Consider the following 1,720-nt stretch of genomic DNA (forward strand, 5'->3'; position numbering starts at 1 on the left):
TACAATTAAAAACAGATATAGAATTATAATATAGCATGATATAATAAATATATATATATATATATATGTTAAGGAAAAATTACAGAGTGTTGTCTGTCCCATAATAGGTAATTAATGATTACTAGTTGACTGGTTAACTAAATTAATATGGATGCCAAACAAATCATTTAAGCAACTGGTTTGATTTTACCCTGCTTCTAGGTTTGCCTGAATCTTTGACTTACCCTAAAACCTATTTCTAACTTTGAAGGAATTAGACTTTATCAGTTTCATTTCAGAAAGAAAAAAAGTAATGAATGGGCATTAGAGATTAAATAATTTTTAAAAATTGCAGAATGGTCAGTGCTGTTCAAAAGTAGAACAGAGACAACAAATTTAACAGATTTCTTCTCCCTAGAGATCTCCAAGCAGAGGGAAGGTGACAGGTCTGTGATATAATAGAAGGAATTCTTGCTCATATATCACCTGGGCTTGATGGCCTCTGATGTCCCTTCCATCTCTGAAATTCTGGAATTGAGCTTTCCCAAAATGACACAACTGGTTGAGAAGATAGAAGAGATAAATTTTCTCAGTGCAAAGAGTGTAATCCCCCAATCATCAACTTCTGCTTGCTGTCTAGGAAGAATAAGTGTACCACTTTTTGCTGGTTACTTAGCAACCAAGTTTGCTCTAGATGGATTCTATTTTTCACTGCTACCAGAGTTACAAATGATCAATGTCAACATATCTATCACACTTTGCATCCTTGGCTTGGTAAACACAAGTGAAACCAGCACTGGGTGGCAAAACAGACAATGTAGAAACACCCAATACATTATAACTTCTGATACAGACCTTATATTATGCAGGATATATATCCCTGATTTTAGTAACCTGACTTTTTCATGTCTCTCCCTCTTTAGTTACAGCTCTAAAGGCTCTTTCTGGGCATATGGAAAATATGAATTCAGTTTGAAAGGGGAATGTACATTGAAAATCATCAAAGGGTGAACTTTGCATCAGAAAGAAATAGTTTGCCCATTTAGTGACTGTATCTATCAGTGGAATGCAAGTGGAATGATAAAGATATTTTGCTTCACCAACAAATCAGCATAGATAAATTTAAGGAAAATCAACAATTCCCTTAGCACTGGAAGCTTGGATAAAAGATCAGCCAGGGTTATAAGACAGTTTTGATACTCTTCATAGAAGCAAAATCTCCAACAACATAGAAAGATATATTCCACACCTTGCTTAGTGCCTCAGAGACATGGACTATGGATATTTTCCATGACTAAACATCTAATGATGTGGCAGAACCAGTGTGGTATAGCAGACAGAAAGAAAGCTTCAGAAGCAGGCAGTCCTTAGGGCAAGTCCTAATGTATACTGGCTGTGTGACTCTTGGCAAATCACTTAAATTTTAAGACCTCAAGCACCTCTTCAAGACTATAAATTTCATAAGTTATTGAAGTACTTCATATGAGAGTTCTCCACATTGATGAAATCACATACATATCAAGACAAAACAAAAACAAAAATGCCTAAACCCTCTATGAATCTCTCACAAAACAAAATTTTTGAGGTCATCGGCTCACTTTTTTTTCAGATTTCACCATAATTCAAGCTAAAATTTAGAAGTAAATCATCAAGTAGAAGGGTAAGGGGAGGGAATAAATAAAGATTTCCTCAGTAAACAAATATTTTCCAAAAATTGTGTGTAAAATTCTTTTGTGTAACC

The 1,720-nt window shown here is 34.6% G+C and overlaps 1 protein-coding gene across 1 annotated transcript; it reads left to right on the forward strand.

Annotated features, from left to right (window-relative positions):
- The first annotated feature begins 474 nt into the window (after window positions 1-474).
- On the forward strand, window positions 475-990 carry HSD11B1 (hydroxysteroid 11-beta dehydrogenase 1). The gene is given in 3 exon segments (XM_074220904.1): window positions 475-763; window positions 903-934; window positions 937-990. Coding segments are annotated over 3 exon segments (375 nt in total).
- Window positions 991-1,720: the final 730 nt, after the last annotated feature.

The sequence above is a fragment of the Macrotis lagotis genome, chromosome 2 (assembly GCF_037893015.1).
Source record: "Macrotis lagotis isolate mMagLag1 chromosome 2, bilby.v1.9.chrom.fasta, whole genome shotgun sequence".
Lineage (NCBI taxonomy): Eukaryota > Metazoa > Chordata > Mammalia > Peramelemorphia > Peramelidae > Macrotis > Macrotis lagotis.